Below are 19,242 nucleotides of genomic sequence, written 5' to 3' on the forward strand. Positions count from 1 at the left end.
TCCTGCCTAATGGAGCTGCCGGCCAATCAACGGAAACAAGAGGAAGGATGGCTCCAGAACTAAGCTAAGTTTGTGGGGCAGGGTTTGGGGCGGGAAAGTGTTGGCCAGTGGGGACAGTATTCTATATTACAATAAACTACATTTTACTGCCAGCACTATCAGTAGATAAATGGCGAACATGTTTGGATCATACTTTTCTGTCTGATGTGTTACGACCAGGTGAGAAAGAGGTCTAGGGGTCCCTTTCAGCCTTCATTTGGTCTTACTGTAACAGGGTTTAATTTTAAATACACCGTTTTTTTTAGCTTCCCCTTGGTGAATCCTTGTTCACCGCTTTCCAATTATCAAGGCAAAGAAACCAGCACAAACAGACTTTCTTAGGTTTAAAGAAGAAAAGTTGAAATTTATTAAACCTAAACTCTAATTTGGTTAATGCCTACGGATACATGCCGCGCCCCAGACTAGCATGTATAAGTGATACACACATGCAAATAGAGACAGAAAAGAGCAGAAGAAAAATAAATGGAAAGGCTTGAGGCAATATCTGGAGTTGTTGTTGTTATGGTTCTTCGAGCTCACTGTAGAGTCCTTGATTGTAGGTAGATCTTGCTTTTCGTTGGGGCCCAGTAGTCTTCTTAAACCTTGTTCGCTGTAGGAGACTTGTCTCTCCTGGGGTTCATGTGTTTACGGTGGGTTTTGGAGTTCCGTGAGAAAGAGATGGGAGCAGACAGGAGAGGCTGCGGCAAGCCAGCCAGGAGAGGTCTTTTCAATTCAGGAGCAAACAGCTTTCTGCAGGCTTTCAGTTCAAACTGTACAAATCAGAAAAAAAAAACTCCCAGACTGCCAAGCAGGTTAGTCATGTGGCTAACTAGTTTGATCACATCTGTTTGTGGATTGAATTGGAGCAGGAGATCGCTCCTTTGTTCCAAATACTGTTAATATGCAAAAATGTCTTTCCAGCCAGGGGCCTGGCAACCCTTTGTCACAGGCCTTCTCTTCTTCCCAGCAACTATTTGAAATTTAATGTCCATGTTGCAAAACTAACATGCCTCATTCTTGGCAGGTGAGGGCCAGCAATACACCTCCACACCCAGGGGAATGAAACGTGACGAGAAAAGCACATTTCATTAAAAGGGTTGAGAGAAAATATATAATCTACAGAAAAAAAACATGCATTTCTCTCATTCATTTCCATTCATTCACAAATCCTAAAGCTCATTAAAATTGCCTGTTTTCTCTTGGTGCCAGTGCTGCTTTAATTGCCCCCTTTTTGGCATCCCAATAAATATGTGGTTCTTTTTTATTTGGGGAAGCTTCTCTCCCGTTTGCCCATTTCCATGGCTGCCTAAAGTCTTTGTTCCTGCTGAGGTAATTTTTTTTTTGAAAAGAGTCAGTAGTGGGCGGGTCGATCCTGAACTCTCAGTGCTTTGCTGAGTCATGCAAAGGCTTTTGACTTCAGGGGTGGTTTGTTTTTTTTCTGACTGTGGGGGAGGATTCTTTGCTAATCTCCCCTTTGTCCCAGAGGCCACTCCTGCCGGAAGGTATTTGAGCAGACTCTACTGCACTTGCCTGTGGCACTTCGATTAGGTGAGGCATCACCCTCAGTTTCTCTGCCCCCAGAGGTCTTTCTTTATCTCTGCAGGTTCCTGTAAATGCTGTTAGTAACTCTGGTGGGGAGCTTCTAGTGTCTGCATTTACATAGGAGGATGTGGGGTCTAACTTTTCACATTTTTCAGGGTTGGCTTACCAGACAGTAGTGGTTTTCATCTGGAATTCCTCTCGGACTTCCTTTAACCTATCCTCTTGGTCACTTTTTCCCCTTCCCTGTCTAACCTTTTGCCAGCCTTGTGCCTGCCTGTCCCTTTTTGTTCTCGGCTGGGGCCAGATCATTATCCAAGAGCAGGTCAACCCCGTCCACAGGCAAACTAGGGACAATCCCTATGGTCACCGGTCCTGAAACTAGGTTGCACTACAGATGCACCCAGTGTACAGGTACAGGCATACACAGCCCTCCAATACCATTCACCACCATTCTGGAGTTCACTTTACTCTCTGGGGGAAAGGTCAGGCCTTTTCCCAGTAAAAGGGATCTAGTGGCCCCTGTGTCCCTGAGAATCACTATGGGCTTACATGCCCACCTCACTCAACGAGTATGGGGTTACTTTCCCTTCGGACACGAAACCTTGATAACCCTCAGGAATGCTATTAAATTTTCCTGCACTTGCAGCCGTAAGATTCCTAGGTCTCACTCGTACTACAGTTAAAGCCACAGCTTGTTCTGCTGTGCTTTCCATCAGATTCCTGTCTTCACTGAGCGGGTGTGCCCTGATTATCCCTGCAGGTTTTCCCTTTTGTTTCCAGCAGTCAGCTCTTAAATACCCTGCTTTATTACAATGGAAGCACATGAGTCTCCGGGTCTCATTCTTGCTCACAGCACCTTCCTTTTTGGCTAGAGGAGGGCCCCCTGTGTCTCCTGCTTTCCTTCATCTCCCAGGACTGCTTGGGCTGCCAGTACCTTCCCACCCTTTGTCCTTTTCAGATTTGGGGGGGGATTAGGAAAGATTCTGCCCTTGGAAAGCAACATAAATTAATGCTAACTCATCAGCTAGAACAGCCACTTGCTAGGCTTTCTGAACCCGTTGCTCCTCTACATGGGTCTTTATGGAGAGTGGGAGAAAGTTTTTAAGTTCCTCTAATAGAACTACTTCCCTGAGATTCTCATAGCTGAGCTGTACTTTAAGAGCCCTCAGCCACTAGTCAAAAGCCAGCTGCTTACTTCTTTCAAACTCCAGATAAGTTTGATTAGCTTGCTTCTTGAGGGTTCTAAACCTTTGGCGATAAGCTTTGGGTACTAATTCATATGCCCCGAGGATAGCATTTTTGGTCAGTTCATAATTTGATGAACTCTCATCTGGCAACAGGGAATAAACCTCATGGGCTTTTCTAGTTAGCTTGCTTTGTAGTAAAAGAGACTAGGTGTCAGCTGGCCATTTTAGCTGCCTTGTCAGTTTCTCAAAAGACACAAAAAAACACTTGCACATCTTCCTCATTGAATTTTGGGATTAGATGAGCTTGTTTTAACAAATCTATCCCCAGCCCTGAATTACACTCCTCCATATTGGCCATGCTTTCACTGGGGTTACTCTGTTGCCCCCTAGTTAACTCAAACCGCTTCAGCTCTCTTTCTTCGCGTTCTTTCTGGAATATTCTTTCTCTCTCCTCTCTCTCTTTCTCTTCACGTTCCTTCTGGAAGGCTTGCTCTTTCTCCCTCTCATGCCTCTCTTGCTCATTTTCCTGTCTCTCCCTTTCTCTTTCTCTGTCTTCTAATTCAAGTTTCTTTTGCTCCAATTGTATCTTTGCTAGCAGTACCCTGTCTGGGTCTACTTCTAACTCTGCTTCTGCGGATTCAAGAGAAAAATGGTTGGCCTTAGGAGTTCGGACTTCCTAGCCTTGCCATGTACAATGGTCCCACACTACTCAGCCATTTTCCCAACTCTTCCACAAACAGTGCTTTTAACTTATCCCAAGTTACTTCACCCTGGCTTGGAGAGCTACTAGCTTCAGTCGGAGACTTGTTCGTATTCAAGAACAAACAACCATAAGAAAACTTGTATTGAAATCTGGCTCTTTTTTGATTGGGAACAATTTGGCTTCCCACTTCCAATTTCTCTCATTTGTCTGTGGATCAATTCCAGACACTAGCACCCAAATTTCTGTTATGACCAGGTGAGAAAGAGGTCTAGGGTTCCCCTTCAGCCTTCACCTGGTCTTACTATAAGGGGGTTTAATTTTAAACACACCATGTTTTTAGCTCCCCCTTGGTGAATCCTTGTTCACTGCTTTCCAATTATAAAGGCAAAGATACTAGCACAAATAGGCTTTCTTAGGTTTAAAGAAATCTTGAAATTTATAAAACCTAAACTTAAATTTGAATTCCATTAATGCCTACGGATACACGCCGCGTCCCACGCTAGCATGCATACGTGATACACACATGGAAACAGATTCAGAAAAGAGAAGAAAAATAAAGTGGAAAGGTTTGAGGTAATATCTGAAGAGTTGTTATCACGGTTCTTCAAGCTCACTGCACAGTCCTTGATTGTAGGTAGATCTTGGGGTCCAGTATTCTTCTTAAACCTTGTTTGCTGTAGGAGACTTTTCTCTCTTAGGGTTCATGAGTCTTCAGTTATTTTTGGAGTTCTATGAGAAAGATGGGAGCAGATAGGAGAGGTCTTTTCAATTCAGGAGCAAACAGCTTTCTGCAGGCTCTCAGTTTAAACTGTACAATTCAGAAAAAAAACAGAATGCCAAGTAGGTTAGTCATGTTACTAAGTGGTTTGACCACGTCTGTTTGTAGATTGTATTGGAGTAGGGAATAGCTCCTTTGTTCCAAACACTGTCTGTTAATATGCAAAAATGTCTTTCCAGCCAGAGGCCTGGCAACCCCTTGTCACAGGCCTTCTCTTCTTCCCAGCAACAATTTGAAATTTAATGTCCAAGTGGCAAAATTAATATGCCTTATTCTTGGCAGGTGGAGGCCTGCATGACAGATATATTAGTGGGAGTTATAACTCATTCAAAACGAAGTAAATTAACACTTTTAAATAGCAAACCGCGGAATGCCATACAAACCCATTCACATTTGCTCATCAATATCAGTAACTAATTTCCAGGATCATATGTCCACTACTTACTTTTGACCATGCATTGTAGAATTAATGGAAATAACAGTTACTTGTGAGTGATTTGTGCATCAAATAAAGTATAAACAAGTTTCACCCAATTTTTTATATTAAAATACTTATGGCATTCACTAAAACAATACTGCTCTACTTCACCCATATTACACAAAGAATAAAAATAAAACTTGCATTTAATAATTCTGCAAACACGTCATTCAATCAAAAACAATCAAGTAGTAATTCAATTACTTAACTACACAAAGACACAGTCTATTAATAAATAAAACTGTGTCCATCTTTTATGGTAGGTCTAATTGTTTCAGAAAACCAAATGATCACTGAATCTGAGCGAAACATTTAGCAGCTACATTTGGGATTTTGGACTAGAAGTTTCTGAAAGAATTACCTCATCTAACACGTGAAGATCTTTGCTCATTTTCTCTGCAAAAGCTTCTGAATTGGAAATCGACTGATCAAACTGTTCCATTAATTTCTCAATGTCAAATGCCTCTTTAGATGTCAGTTCTTGATAAACACTGACCTCTTCTTCCTCCTCTTCTTCAACTGGCGCTCTTGCTCGCTGTTCTACTAGAGGACGTAAGCTCTCTGGAATGCAATAATAATTTTAATTCTTCCTGTTATGTTTTGGAACCAAAAGTTTTATCATTCAAACCAATGATCCCTCTGGACTGCTGCGCAACTGCACAACTTACAGGGAATGTTGATTCAAACCCAATTTTATTACTTGATGGAAATCCACATTGTAAAACTGAAAAGCAAAAGCTCACCAACAGAAAATCAAAGACGGAAATAATACATTGCAACAATAGAAATACCTGAGTGGGTAATGGGGTTATAAACTCAAGATTCCTGTCGTCCACTAGAGCTTTAAATTCATTTAGAATACCATCAAATCTCATGATTATGGGGAAAGAATGAATATGTATTTACATAATGCATTTCATATCTTCAGAACATCCCAAAGCATCTCACAGCCACTGAAGCAAATTTGAAGTATAATCACAGTTGTAATGTTTTCAAACCTCCTTATGAACACGTTATCCATTAATTTTATGGAAATTAGGGTAGCATATTTAACTTCCTGATTGATGTACAAACAATACAGATTTTAATTTACAGGCTGTAATACAAATTTGACAGCATGTGCAGCAGACACCTGGGGAATAAAACTGGAAGAATTCCCTTTAGTGTGCTCTCTCCAAAAAAAATGTGGATTTCAGTTTACATGATTTTTTCCTCACCTCAGCCCATCTCTGTTAAGTTTCAATGAATATGCAACTACCTGGGGCAATTATTTAACCAAATGAATAGAGACTGTTCATTATGCATTGATTGGACAAGTGAAACAATTTTTATAATGCTTGTAAATTATTTCTGCTTGTTGTGCTCTGGCTCTCTTGTTCCCAAAATGAAAAAAGGTCCTTGATCTGTTGAATGTTCACAACTCATTCTTGCGTAGACCCACTGTCCTTCCCCTTCAATAAGTGCCACACTTCATAACATCTCACTCTGTAATGCAAAAATCAGTAATTTAACAAATATAAGAACTTATTTCATCCAAATATCAAATATGTGATGGATTGAATTTGTAAGCATATGGAGATATTATGGTTTGTAGTCCTTGGCAACTCCCTTCTATTCCTCGTGGTTACTCTTGCTTCCTGTCCACCTGCTCACTGCCATTGCATCTCCTCTCTAATCTTTCCTCCTCCTCCTTCAAACTATTCATTTAACTATCCATTTAATTCTGAGAAACCACTGCAAGGAAAGCATGGGAATGACGGATGGTGAGGGAGTAAAGGAAGGCAGCAACGACTCAAAAGAGCCGAGGTGAACAAGGGAAATAAGATGGAGATAGGCTGGAGGCCAGAACATTCTAAGACACCAAATGAGCCAGCATTTCTTATCAACAGGAAGAGGTAACACTTTCTTAATGTGCAGCTGGCATGTGCCCATCGTCTACGAATTATGCAAGTGTGTGCACAGTAACCTGATAGCAGCCATGATGTGTTCACCCTGCACCAATCCAACGTCTCTGCACATTTTGACTCACAACAGCATGTCATAGGATGGTTAATAAGGCCAAGGCCTACCCATTATGGCCACGGCTGATAAAACCCATCTGGCACCCACAAGGCAGACAGTAGCATAGTGGTAATGTTACTGGACTATTAATCCAGAGGCCCAGATTAATGCTCTGGAAACATGAGTTCAAATGCCACCACGTCAGCTGGACAAATTTAAATTCAAATAATTCATAAATCTGGAATAAACTGCTAGTTTCATTCTTCTTCTTCTTTGGCCTCCTTGTCTCGAGAGACAATGGGTAAGCGCCTGGAGGTGGTCAGTGGTTTCTGAAGCAGCGCCTGGAGTGGCTATAAAGGCCAATTCTAGAGTGACAGACTCTTCCACAGGTGCTGCAGATAAAATTGGTTGTCGGGGCTGTTACACAGTTGGCTCTCCCCTTGCGCTTCTGTCTTTTTTCCTGCCAACTGCTAAGTCTCTTTGACTCGCCACACTTTAGCCCCGCCTTTATGGCTGCCCGCCAGCTCTGGCGATCGCTGGCAACTGACTCCCACGACTTGTGATCAATGTCACAGGACTTCATGTCACGTTTGCAGACGTCTTTAAAGCGGAGGCATGGACGGCCGGTGGGTCTGATAACAGTGACGAGCTCGCTGTACAATGTGTCCTTGGGGATCCTGCCATCTTCCATGCGGCACATATGGCCAAGCCATCTCAGGTGCTGCTGACTCAGTAGGGTGTATATGCTGGGGATGTTGGCTGCCTCGAGGACTACTGTGTTGGAGATATGGTCCTGCCACCTGATGCCAAGGATTCTCCGGAGGCAGCGAAGATGGAATGAATTGAGACGTCGCTCTTGGCTGACATACGTTGTCCAGGCCTCACTGCCATACAGCAAGGTACTGAGGACACAGGCTTGATACACTCGGACTTTTGTGTTCCGTGTCAGTGCGCCATTTTCCCACACTCTCTTGGCCAGTCTGGACATAGCAGTGGAAGCCTTTCCCATGCGCTTGTTGATTTCTGCATCGAGAGACAGGTTACTGGTGACAGTTGAGCCTAGGTAGGTGGACTCTTGAACCACTTCCAGAGCATGGTCGCCATTATTGATGGATGGAGCATTTCTGACGTCCTGTCCCATGATGTTCGTTTTCTTGAGGCTGATGGTTAGGCCAAATTCGTTGCAGGCAGCTGCAATCCTGTCGATGAGTCTATGCAGACACTCTTCAGTGTGAGATGTTAATGCAGCATCGTCCGCAAAGAGGAGTTCCCTGATGAGCACCTTCCATACTTTGGTCTTCGCTCTTAGGCGGGCAAGGTTGAACAACCTGCCAACAGATCTCGTGTGGAGGAAAATTCCTTCTTCTGAAGACTTGAACGCATGTGAAAGCAGCAGGGAGAAAAAGATCCCAAACAGTGTAGGTGCGAGAACACAGCCCTGTTTCATGCCACTCAGGAAAGAAAGGAGTCTGATGAGGCGCCGCTATGCTGAATTGTGCCTTTCATATTGTCATGGAATGAGGTGATGATACTTAGTAGCTTTGGTGGACATCCGATCTTTTCTAGTAGTCTGAAGAGACCACGTCTGCTGACGAGGTCAAAGGCTTTGGTGAGATCAATGAAAGCAACGTAGAGGGGCATCTGTTGTTCACGGCATTTCTCCTGTAGTTGGCGATGGGAGAACAGCATGTCAATGGTGGATCTCTCTGCTCGAAAGCCACACTGTGCCTCAGGGTAGACACGCTCAGCGTCATGAAATGATCATGAAACTACCATATTGTTGTAAAAACCCCATCGAGCTCACTAATGTCCTTCAGGGGAGGAAATCTGCTCATATGGTGTCTTAGAATGTTCTGGCCTCCAACCTATCTCCATCTTATTTCCCTTGTTCACCTAAGCTCTCGAGTCTTTGCTACCTGTCTTTACTCCCTCACCATTCTGGTCTTCATTACCATGCTTTCCTTGCAGTGATTTCTCAAAGTCTAGCCTAGAACCATAGAACCATCGAAAAGTTATGGCACAGAACATAGGAGGAGGAGTAGGCCATGCAGCCCATCAAGCCTGCTCCGCTATTCAATACGATCATGGCTGATCATCCACTTCAATGCCTTTTTTCCACACTATCCCCATATTCCTTTATGCCATGGGTATTTAGAAATCCATCAATCTCTGCTTTAAACGTACTCAATGATTTAGCTTCCGCAGCCCTCTGGGGTAAAGAATTCCAAAGATTTACAACACTCTGAGTAAAGAAATTTCTCCTCAACCAGGGGGGCCTGCATTTACCCTGTCTATCCCTTTAAGTATTTTGTCGGTTTCAATGAGATCACCTCTCATTCTTCGAAACTCTAGAGAATAGAGGCCCAGTTTCCCCAATCTCTCTTCATAGGACAGTCCCGCCATCCCGGGAACATGTCTGGTGAACCTTCATTTCACTCCCTCTATGGCAATAATATCCTTCCTAAGGTAAGCGGACCAAAGCTGCACACAGCGCTTCAGGTGCAGTCTAACCAAGGTTTTATACAATTGAAGCAAGACTTCACTACTCCTGTACTCAAATCTTCTTGCGATAAAGGCGAACATACCATTAGCCTTCTTAATTGTTTGCTGCACCTGAATGTTAGCTTTCGGTGACTTATTGATGAGGACACCCAGGTAGGTGCCCTTGCACATCTACACTTTCTAATCTCTTACCATTTAAGAAATACTCTGCACATCTGTTCCTCCCATCAAAATGGATAGCCTCACATTTTTCCACATTATATTCCATCTGCCACGTTCTTGCCCACTTACTCAGTCTGTCCAAATCCCCTTGAAGCCGCTTTGCATCAACTTCACAACACACATTCCCACCTAGTTTTGTGTCAGCAGCAAACTTGGAAATATTACATTTGGTCCCCACATCCAAATTATTGATATATATTGTGAACAGCTGGGGCTTAAGTACTGATCTTTGCAATACCCCACTAGTTACAGCCTGCCAACACAAGAATGGCCCGTTTATTCCCACTCCCTGCTTTCTGCCTGTTAATCAATCCTTTATCCATGCCAGAATATTACCTCCTATCCCATGCGCTTTAATTTTGCTAATCAACCTCCTGTGGGGGACTTCATCAAAAGCTTTCTGAAAATCCAAGTATACGACATCCACCGACTCCCCTTTATCAATTTTGTTGGTAACATCCTCAAAAAAACTCCAACAGATTTGTCAAACATGATTTCCCATTCATAAATCCATGTTGACTATGCCTAATCAGATCATTATTATCCAAGTGTTCATTTATCACATCCTTTAGAATAGATTCTAACATTTTCCCGACGACTGATGCAAGGCTAACAGGTCTGTAGTTCCCTGTTTTCTCTCTCCCTCCCTTTTTAAATAGTAGGGTGACATCTGCTACCATCCAATCTGTAGGAAACGTTCCAGAATCTAAAGAATTTTGGAAGAGATCATCAATCCATCCACTATCTCCATAGCTACCTCTTTCAGTACTCTGGTATGTAGAATATCAGGTCCTGGGGCTTATCAACCTTCAGCCCCATTAATTTCTCCAATGCAACTTTTTTACTCATACTAATTTCCTTCAATTCCTCGTTCTCCCTAGTCCCTTGGATCTCTAATTCTGGGAGATTTCTTGTATCTTTATCAGTGAAGACAGACACAAATTAATCATTTAGCTTCTCTGCCATTTCTCTATCCCCAGCTATAAATTCTCCTGACTCTGCTTGTCATGGAAACACATTTGTCTTAGCAAAACATTTATTTTTTACATACCTATAGAAATTTTTACAGTCCATTTTTATGTTTTTTGCCAGTTTACATTCAAATTCTATTCTCCCTTTCTTTATCGGTTTCTTGGTCCTTGTCAGGCAAACCGCCCCACCTGCCAAGACTGAGGCACACATTATTTCGCCACATGAACATTAAAACTTAAAATTACAGGCCCTGACTGGACGGACATTTGTATAGTACTCAGCAGTTGTTTCCCCAATACACAAAAGTGGTCAAACCAGTTTTAGTCACATGACTAGCTGGCTGGAGTTTTTGAATATGAACTTCCAACAAAGGATTTGAACTCTGAACGCCGTGTGCTCATGGACTGAGGCCATCTCTCTCCTGCCTGGTCATCTCTCAGGGAACTGAAACCATTGAAGACACGTAAACTGAGAGAGAGAAAAGGTTTCCTACATGAACAAGGTTTTAAGAAGTCTACTGGGCCCCAACGAAACACAAGGCCATATCTTCAATCATGGACTACAGCGAGCTCAAGAAACAGTAACAAGATATTGCCTCAAACTGTTCTACTTATCTTTTCCTCTGCTCTTTTCTGTCCCTATCTGCATGTTTATATCGCGTGTGCATGCTAGCGTGGGTGCGTCCTATATCTGTAGGCATGAACCGTATTAAAGTTTAAGTTTAAGGTTTAATAAGGTTCATCTTTCTTCTTTAAACCAAAGAAAGCCTGTTTGTGCTCATTTCTTTGCCTTATAATTGGAAAGTTGTGAACAAGGATTCACAAAGAGGAGTTAAAAACACAGCGTGTTTAAAATTAAACCTGGTTACAATAAGACTGGGTAAAGACACACTGCTCACCTGGTCGTAACAGTCCTCCTTTGCTGTATTCTTAAATACTCCCAATCCTCAGGTGTACTACTGTTTCTGGCAACTTTATAGGCCTTTTCTTTGAATCTTATACAATCCTTAACTTCCTTTGTTAGCCACGGTTGACTGCCTTTACTTTGGGGTTTTTGTGCCTTGAAGGAATGTATAGTCGCTGTAAATATGTAATATTTCTTTGAACACTATCCATTGTGTATGCACGGTCATACCTCTTAATGTATTTTCCCAATCTACCTCAGCCAATTTGCCCTTCATACCTTCATAATTTCCTTTGTTTAAATTTAACACCCTGGCTTCAGATTGAACTACCTCACTTTCAAACATTATGTACAATTCTATCATATTATGATCATTCATCCCGAAAGGTTCTTTTACAAGATTATTAATTAGCCCTTTCTCATTACATAATACTAGATCTAGTCTGTTCTCTAGTCGGTTCCTCAAAATACTGCTCCAGAAAACCATCCCTAATATACTCCAAAACTCGTGCTCCACGGCATTAGTGCTCATTAGGTTTACCCAGTCTATGTGCAGGTTGAAGTCACCCATAATTACTGTATTATCCATGCTACATGCTTCTCTAATTTCCTGATTAATACCATGTCCCACACTACCACTACTATTTGGTGGCCTATGAACAACTCCTACCAATGTTTGTTGCCCCGTGCTGTTTCTTAGCTCCACCCAAACAAATTCCACAGTTTGCTCTCCAGATCAAAGATCCTCCCTTTCTAATGTACTGATTCCATCCCTTATTATTAGCGCAACATCACCTATTTTTCCTATCCTTCCTAAATGTTGAATATTCTTGAATATTCAGTTCCTAGTCCTGGTCACCCTGTAGCCACGTTTCCGTACTGGCAATTAAATCATACCCATTTGCCTGTATGCATGCCTTTAAAATCATCTAACTTGTTGCGAATTCAGGCCATTCAGCCAATCATGTTTGCGCCATCTGAGAAAACTAGCTGCCCATTCTAATCCCACCTTCCAGCACCTGGTCTGTAGCCTTTCAGGTTACAGTACTTCAGGTGCAGGTCCAGATACATTTTAAATAAGTTGAGGCTTTCTGCCTCTGCCACCGATCCGAGCAGTGAATTCCAGAAACCCACCACCCTCTGGGTGAAAGTTTTTCTTCATATTCCCTCTAATCCTTCTACCAATCACCTTAAACCTGTGCTCCCTGGAAACTGACCTCTCCGCTGGGGGAAACAGGTCCTTCCTGTCTACTCTATCTAGGCCCCTCATAATTCTGTACACTTCAATTAAGTCACCCCTCAACCTTCTCTGTTCTAACGAAAACAACCCTAGCCTATCCAATCTTTCCTCAGAGCTGCAATTTTCCAGCCCTGGCAACATTCTTGTAAATCTCCATAGCAATTATGTCCTTACTGTAATGTGGTGACAAAAACTTTATGCACTACTCCAGCTGTGGCCTAACCAGCATTTTATACAGTTCCAGCGTAACATCCTTGCTTTTGTATTCTATACCTCCACCAATTAAGAAGCATTCCATATGCCTTCCTCACCACTTTATCCACCTGTCCTTTCACCTTCAGGGACCTGTGGACATGCGACTCCAGATCCACAGCAATATGGTTGACTCTTAACTGCCCTCTGAATGGCCTTGCAAGCCACTCAGTTGTAGGTGGCTCACCACTACCTGCTCAAGGGCAATTAGGGATGGGCAAAAAATGCTGGTCTTGCCAGCAACACTTATCCCAAGAACAAATAAAAAAACACCAGCTGAATGCCAGTACAATGATAACCATGGAAGTGCTAGGGCATTAAGCGAGCAAGCCATTAGTGTTGAGACAGCATTTCAGGTACCTGGATCAATCTAGGGGTTTCCTTCTGACACCATTGCATCTCCTGTCTTGTGTCCACTGCATCACCTCATCTTGCAACAGAGACAAGACCTCTCAGACTCTAACCGCCATTTGCACAGAAGCCAACTGCCACTGAAGACTGAAAGCTCATTACAATGCTTACAACAAACAAACTACACCATTAGATATTTGCAGCCTTCACAGATAGGAATTACAAAATAATTTCAACCTAGTGATACCCCACCATTATCTCCTTAAATGTTCTCCTTCATGACTGTCATGCACCTGAAGAAAGACCCATTGAGCCACTGCCACTCTGATAGGCCTGCAGGACCACGCTTCTACTGATCTTCAGGGAAGCAGAATCAATCTGTTCCATTAGCATTTTGAAACTGGTGATACTGAGGAGGCCAGCAATTGAATGATACCAGTCTGAGCTTCCATCCAAGTTACACTCCACTAGAGATTCTGGCTGCAACGTCCACAGAGGTGACCATGGAAGACTTCAGACTATTTTTGCCACTAGTCATAAAGCTGCGCCCTCCATAGTCTCAGACTTGATATGGTAATTCCTAGGTATGCAGTTTAATACCTCCAACAATTGTTGCTGCAGGACAAAGAGTGTAGGCTGGGCCTGAGGTCCTCTATAGCAGAGATAGGACCCAGGCTTGCCTTCTGGAAACCATGTCCTGGGTTTCCTTTCAACTGTCTCCTGCTTCTGCTCAGAAATGATGTGCAAATCCCATTGTGCTGCCTGACTATTCCAACTGATGTGCCAATCTCTGAATTAAACCTTCGACTAAACAGTGGTTGCCTGGAAGGATTCTCTCTTTCCGAGGTTTCTGCTTCATCTTCTGAAGGATGAAGAGAACCTACAGAAGAGGAGAAGGGACAATGGTTCCAATGGAGGGAACAGTTAACAAAGCAGTGCTCGCCAGCATCAAGGTGTTATCCAGTCTACATGCAGGATAGTGAAAGGAAAATGTGATTGTTGAAATAAAGGCAGACACCCTCCTGTCGGTTTGTGCCAGCCTGGCCATCCCCAATGTTTATGGCTATTCTTTGCCCCAAGGTCTGCATTGCTTCCTCCTAAAGGGTCTACAGAGCAGGTCCTCTATGCCCCCCAACAGTATTCATCCCTCTAGTCTAGATTTTAACTCTTCTTCTTCTTCTTCTTGTCGGTGAATTTCTCTTGTGGTAAACTTCTTTGCTGTAAACTGATTTTCAGCTGTTTGGGGCTTCTTAATCTAGATAGCATGCCAAAAAGGGAGAAGTAACAAGTTTCAAGAAGGATGTGGAGATATTCTTGTGCAACAGAGTGGCTGCAGTGAGGGAAATTTCTTAAGAGCATTAAACACATCATGCAGTTTTCTTTTCAATGTGCCTACTACAAGAAGGCAGGTTCCATCCAAGCTAGTTTCCGCTGCAACGAAAAGGTGAAGTATTTGTACCGCTAGATAAATGCTTCAAATACAATATGGCAGTAAGTGGCATATTTGCTATTCGCTGTTGTTACAATAGGACTTCTATATTTTTTGTTAAGTATATGTTTTTGAGGACTTGTATTTAAATTGTGGAAATGGATTTATGGAGAAGAGTGAAGATGTCATAGAAGCTGGACTTTGCTTTGTTGTTGATAGTTCATTGAAAGGACAGAGATGCTGTTCAAAAACAGCCTTTCTGGAAGTCATGTGCTGTAAGCAATAAACGACAGAAACCTTGATGACCTGCGAAAGATATTTACAGAAAAGTGACAGATCAAGATTTATAGGGGTCAGGAGGCTTGATTCTTGCGATACTGTTTTTGGTTTCGCTTTGGACTGGTGTGAACTGTTTTGAAGACAGTTGGAGAAAACCAGCCAAGAGATCAGCCACGATCAGCTCATCCTCTTCCATCTCTTTGAGAACTTCCTGAGAATCAAGTGTAAGAAATAGAGAAACTGATGCTGCAATTCTCCTGGAAAGCCTGCCAAACAGATCCTCAACGTTGCCTGAAAAGAACTGCTCTGGAAGGTAACCTATAGATAGGGGCGGAAGATGTTGGTGTAGTTCTTAACAAATAATTTGCGTCTGTCTTCACAAAAGAGGGGGAACGATGCAGATATTGTAGTTAAGGAAGAGGGATGTGAAGTATTGGATGTGATAAACATAGGGCAAGAGGAAGTATTAATGGGACTAGCATCCTTGAAAGTTGATAAATCACCAAGGCTGGATGAAATTTACCCAAGGCTGTTAAAAGAAGCAAGAGAGGAAATAGCAGAAGGTCTGACCATCTTTTTCCAGTCCTCACTTGGTACAGGTGTGGTCCTGGAGGATTGGACCTCTGTCGTATCTCTGTTTAAAAAGGAAGCGAAGAACAGACCGAATAATTATAGGCCGGTCAGTCTAACCTCAGTAGTAGGAAAATTATTGGAATCAATTCTGAGAGACAGGATAAACTGTCACTTAGAAAGGCACAGATTAATCAAGGATAGTCAGCATGGATTCGTTAAAGGAAGATCTTGTCTGATCAGCTTGATCAAATTTTTTGAAGTAACAAGGAAAATAGATGTGTGGTCTACATGAATTTTAGCAAGGCTTTTGACAAGATCCCACATGGCAGACTGATTTTAAAAAAATCCCATGGGATCCAGGGAAAAGTAGCAAGGATACAAAATTGGCTCAGTGGCAGGAAACAAAGAGTAATGGTTAACGGGTGTTTTTGCGACTGGAGGACTGTTTCCAGTGGCGTTCCGCAGGGCTCAGTACTGGGTAAACTGCTTTTTGTGGTATGTATTAACAATTTGGACGTAAATGTACAGGGCATGATCAAGAAGTTTGAGGACAACACAAAGATTGGCCATGTGGTAGATAGCAAGGAGGATAGCTGTGGGCTACAGGAAGATATTGATGGTCTGGTGAGATGGGCAGAAGAGTGGCAAATGGAATTCAACCCAGAGAAGTGTGAGGTCATTTAGGGAGGCCAAACAAGGCAAGGGAATACATGATTAATGGGAAAAAAAACTGAGAAAGTGAGGGACATTGGAATGAATGTCCACAGATCCCTGAAGGTAGCAGGAAAGGTCAATAAGGTGCTTAAGGAGGTATATGGAATCCTTTCCTTTATTAGCTGAGGTATAGAATGTAAGAGCAGGGAGGTTATACTGGAACTATATAAATCATTGGTTTGGCCACAACTTGAGTACTGTGTGCAGTTCTGGTCACCTCATTACAGAAAGGATATAATTGCACTGGAGAGGGCTCAGAGGAGATTTACGAGGATGTTGCCAGAACTGGAAAAATGCAGCTATGAGGAAAGATTGGATAGGCTGGGGTTGTTCTCCTTGGGAAGGGGAATTTGATTGAGGGGAGATTTGATTGAAATACACAAAATTTTTAGGGACCTGGATAGAATGGAGGTGAAGAGCGTATTTACCTCAGCAGAGTGGTCAGTGACTAGGGGGTATAGATTTAAAGTGATTGGTAGAAAGATTAGAGGGGAGATGAGGAATTTTTTTTTCACCAGAGGGTGGTGGGGGTCTGGAACTCACTGTCTGAAAGGGTAGTTGAGGCAGAAACCCTCAACTCATTCAAAAGGAGTCTGAATATGCACCTCAAGTACCGTAATCTGCAAGGCTACAGACCAAATGCTGGAAGGTGGGATTAGAATGGGTGGATTGTTTTTCGGCCGGCACAGACAAGATGGGCCAAGCGGCCTCTTTATGTGCCGTAAACTTTCTATGATTTCCATAGATCTCAGTGAAAGTCTATGCGTATTTGGGACACCAGACCAAAATAGGGAGAAGGGACATCTTTCCATATCTTTTTTTTCAAGAATTAGCCAGGATTTGGTCAAAGTATTCTTCTTTTGTCTTTTTTTTTTAAACAGACCTCTGCAGAGAGAATTTCTGTCTTTTTTTCCAGTGTGTCTGTGTTTGTGTGTGGGAATTTAAAAGGCAAACTTTCATACTTCAATCTGTGTTAATGCTTTGTTTTGTTACTGGATAAGTCCTGTTTGATAATAAACTGATACTTTTGTTGTTTGTTAAAGAATCCTGGTCGGTGTATTTTATTCTGGGATAAAAAATAGAGTATATGATTGGCTGTTTCAGTAACTGAGTAAACATTTAAATATATGTTGTGACCGGTGGACAAGTGGAAGAAGAAAAGGCAGTGCACTCCTCCCACCTTAGCCGTAATGAATAATTGGGGGCTCTGTGCGGGATATCCAAAGCCGACAAAGTGCAATTGTAAGTGGGGTAATACTAATTTAAAAGAGGACAAGTAAAAAAAAAAACAGGTTTCTTGTATAAAGTACAGTACCAAAATGTGTTTGTCAGCTGTTACGACCTTTCTGGAGAGGGAGGATGTATTCCTAAGTGATTTGAGAAACTTAACCAAGGTTAGGCTAAAGAAAATGGCAGAAAAGTTGGTGTTAAGAGTTAAAACCAGGGGCTCAGAAAACAGACATAATTGAAGCAATAGCACACCATTTGAAATTGGAAGAAAAGGTAATCCAGATGATAACTCAGTTGAATTAGCTAAAATTCAGTTGCAGGTGAGGCAGCTTGAGCTTGACAAAGAAAAATAAATGGGAATGAATGAAACTTGAGCTTGAACAGGAAAATGATTTGGAAAAACTTAAGCTTGAACAGGAAAGAGAACTGACCATGAAAAATACTTGAACTTGACAGAGAGGAAAGGAAAAGGAAAGAGAAAGAGAAGAAAGGGAATACAAAGTTAAAAAGCTGGAACAGAGTCAAAAGAGTGGCTTGGCACTAAGGACAATTCTGGTGAGAAAGGATCTGACTCCAGCCCAGGACCCAGTGGAGAGATGTTTAAATTTGCCCAGGCCCTTCCGCATTTTTGTGGAAAGGGACCTAGCTGCATTTTTCATTTCTTTTGAAAAGGTAGCCAGATAAATGAAGTGGTTGAAAGAAAGCTGGACATGCTTATGCAAAGCAGGTTGATGGGCAGAGTTCATGAAGTTTATGCCATGCTTTCTGAGGCAGCTTCTGCAGTTTATGAGATGGCCAAAAAGGCTATTCTCGCTGCTTATGAGCTGGTCCCTGAAGCATACAGGCAGAAATTCAGAACATCGGAGGCAGCCTGATATAGAATTTGCGAGGGTAAAGCAAATTAATTTTGATTGTTGGATGCGGGCACTAAAGGTAGAGGCCACATATGAGAACCTTAGGGAACTAATTCTCCTGGGAGTAGTTAAAAACTCACTCCCACCGTTAATAAGAACCCATGGTTACGACCAGGTAAGAAAGAGGTCTAGGGGTTCCCTTTCAGCCTTCATCCGGTCTTACCATAACAGGGTTTAAATTTTAAACATTCCGTGTTTTTAGCTCCCCCTTGGTGAATCCTTGTTCATCGCTTTCCAATTATAAGGCAAAGAAACCAGCACAACAGGTTTTCTTAGGTTTAAAGAAGGTTGAAATTTATTAAACTCTAATTCGGTTAACGCCTATGGATACACAACGCGCCCATGCTAGCATGCATGCACGATACACACATGCAAATAGAGACAGAAAAGAGAAGAAAAAATAAGGTGGAGAAGTGTGAGGCAATATTTGAAGAGTTGTTGTTACGGTTCTTCGAGCTCACTGTAGAGTCCTTAATTGTAGGTAGATCTTGCTTTTCGTTGGGGCCCAGTATTCTTCTTAAGCCTTGTTCGCTGTAGAAGACTTTTCTCTCTTGGGGCTCATGTACCTTCAGTGGATTCAGAAGCTTGTGAGAAAGAGATGGGTGTAGACAGGAGGGAGATCTTCTCAGTCCAGGAGCAAACAGACTTTTCTGCCCAAACGGTTTGTAAAAATTCAAAAAACTTAAGTTACCCAGCAGGTTAGTCATGTGACTAGCTGGTTTGACAATGTCCGTTTGTGTATTCAGCCATCTTAGCAGTCAATCTGGAATGCGAGCTCCCCCACATTCAACATCTGGTGATCAAAAGTCCACTGTGGATTGAATGTCAGGGAATGGCAGTTTTGTCCTTCCAAACACTCTCTGTTAATATGCAAATGTCCTTTCCATCCACGTCTGATCTTTTCAACAAGTACTCTCTTAAATCCAGAAACAG

The 19,242-nt window shown here is 42.4% G+C and overlaps 1 protein-coding gene across 6 annotated transcripts in view; it reads right to left on the bottom strand.

The window, feature by feature from the left end:
• LOC137377672 (exocyst complex component 1-like) overlaps positions 1 to 19,242 on the bottom strand; it is a 167,879-nt gene that overhangs the window by 94,729 nt on the left and 53,908 nt on the right. For all 6 annotated transcript variants that reach the window (XR_010976458.1, XR_010976457.1, XR_010976456.1 and 3 more), the window contains one exon: positions 5,089 to 5,288. Coding sequence is in view for 3 of the 6 variants with exons in the window: in XM_068047582.1 (XP_067903683.1) it covers positions 5,089 to 5,288 (200 nt within the window). In the remaining 3 variants the exon portion in view is untranslated. The remainder of the gene's footprint in view (positions 1 to 5,088; positions 5,289 to 19,242) is intronic.

This window comes from Heterodontus francisci, chromosome 15 (genome assembly GCF_036365525.1).
Source record: "Heterodontus francisci isolate sHetFra1 chromosome 15, sHetFra1.hap1, whole genome shotgun sequence".
Lineage (NCBI taxonomy): Eukaryota > Metazoa > Chordata > Chondrichthyes > Heterodontiformes > Heterodontidae > Heterodontus > Heterodontus francisci.